Below are 1,314 nucleotides of genomic sequence, written 5' to 3'. Positions count from 1 at the left end.
GAGTGAGTCCCAAATAGCAGGGAAGAAGTTGTTCTTAGTTCAAGGAGACAAACCTCAACTGATGAACTGGGAGGAGTATGGACTGAGGATTAGTGTAGCAGAGGATAGTCTATCAGCATCAGAGACTGTAGAAGTATCAGTACTAGCTCTTGTAGGAGGACACTTCAAGTACATATACTGTACATGTAGTAATGTCTGTATAGTTAGTACTGGGGAATTATTGTGAGGGAAAACAATTGATAATTTAGTCTTTATGTGCTAAGTGAAAAAAGTATTACTGCCTTATAAATTTTGCTCTCAAACAAAATACTAATTACCGTATAGCGGGAAATTTTGGAGGGAGTAAAATTTGGCAAATTGCTAAATTTTGGTTATGTGAATTTGTGGCCACGTGCCATTGAGCATGTGTATAAAGGCTCAAAATTTGCGGATTTTATTTTGGCAAATGGCTATCAAAACACTAAATTCGCCAAATTTAATTCCCTCCAAAATTTCCCGCTATACGGTATTATGTCTTCTGCTAAATTTCAATTTTTTAAGCATGAAATAACAAAAATTTTCCTTGAAAAAATTACCCACTATACATTTTATATGTACATGTACATGTATTTTAGTTATTAATTTCTTTATAGGTTTCCTGATAATACTAGACTAGTGAGTGCAGTGTATGCAATATCAACCAGTCCACTCCTCAAGTCACTGAGGATAGAAATGCAACACTGTATCGATCTCAGTGATCCTTTTTTATCCAAGTATCTTAAATTTGCTGTTGCTCCAGTTCACACAGCTAGTCTTCCTTATCAGTTCTCACTAATTGAAGGAGGGGAGTTTCCAGCATACCAGAGATATGGATGGATTGAACGAAGCAAGTTCTGTCAATTAGCTATTGTTGGGGAGGAAGAAGAGGAAAATGGAGGAGGTAGGAATGAGGAGAGGAATGGAGAGGAAGATGGAGAGTCAGGAGATGAGGGAGGGAAAGGAAAGGGAGAGATAACAGGAGGAGAGGGACAAGGAGCAGGAGGACAAGAAGGAGGAACAGGTGGAGGAGGAGGGGTTGAGCATCAGCAGCAAAAAGAAGACAAACAAGTTGTGGGTCGACTAAAGCAAAAAGAAAAGAACAAGCAGGAGAAAGAAGAGCATGACAATGGAGGAAGGGCAGGACAAAAATTGTTACAGGAGCAAGAAGGTATTGAAGAGCAGTCACAGTTTGCTGTTTGTACAGAGTCTGCTGAATTAACCTTTCATTCCACAATAGGCATGTGATTTATTGTAATACTCTTAGTAACATCACTTTTACTTATAGTTGTATCTCAT

General features: G+C 38.4%; 1 protein-coding gene across 1 annotated transcript; it reads left to right on the top strand.

Moving 5' to 3' along the window:
• Positions 1 to 6: 6 nt before the first annotated feature.
• On the top strand, positions 7 to 1,263 carry LOC109593171 (uncharacterized). Its single transcript, XM_020008376.1, has 2 exons — positions 7 to 168; positions 633 to 1,263. The coding sequence occupies exons 1-2, from the start codon at positions 62 to 64 to the stop codon at positions 1,261 to 1,263; spliced, it is 738 nt and encodes a 245-aa protein (XP_019863935.1). The 5' UTR covers positions 7 to 61.
• Positions 1,264 to 1,314: the final 51 nt, after the last annotated feature.

The sequence above is a fragment of the Amphimedon queenslandica genome, unplaced genomic scaffold (genome assembly GCF_000090795.2).
Source record: "Amphimedon queenslandica unplaced genomic scaffold, v1.1 AMPQUscaffold_2602_Cont25396, whole genome shotgun sequence".
NCBI classification, from domain to species: Eukaryota; Metazoa; Porifera; class Demospongiae; order Haplosclerida; family Niphatidae; genus Amphimedon; species Amphimedon queenslandica.
This window is presented reverse-complemented; position numbering and strand designations above follow the sequence as displayed.

What these genes read in the sequence shown, in the direction of transcription:
- LOC109593171 (XM_020008376.1), top strand. Translation starts at nt 62, where the DNA reads ATGAACTGGGAGGAGTATGGACTGAGGATTAGTGTAGCAGAGGATAGT. An exon ending in CTTGTAGGAGGACACTTCAA is followed by an intron (nt 169 to 632) that starts GTACATATACTG and finishes ATTTCTTTATAG; the next exon opens with GTTTCCTGATAATACTAGAC.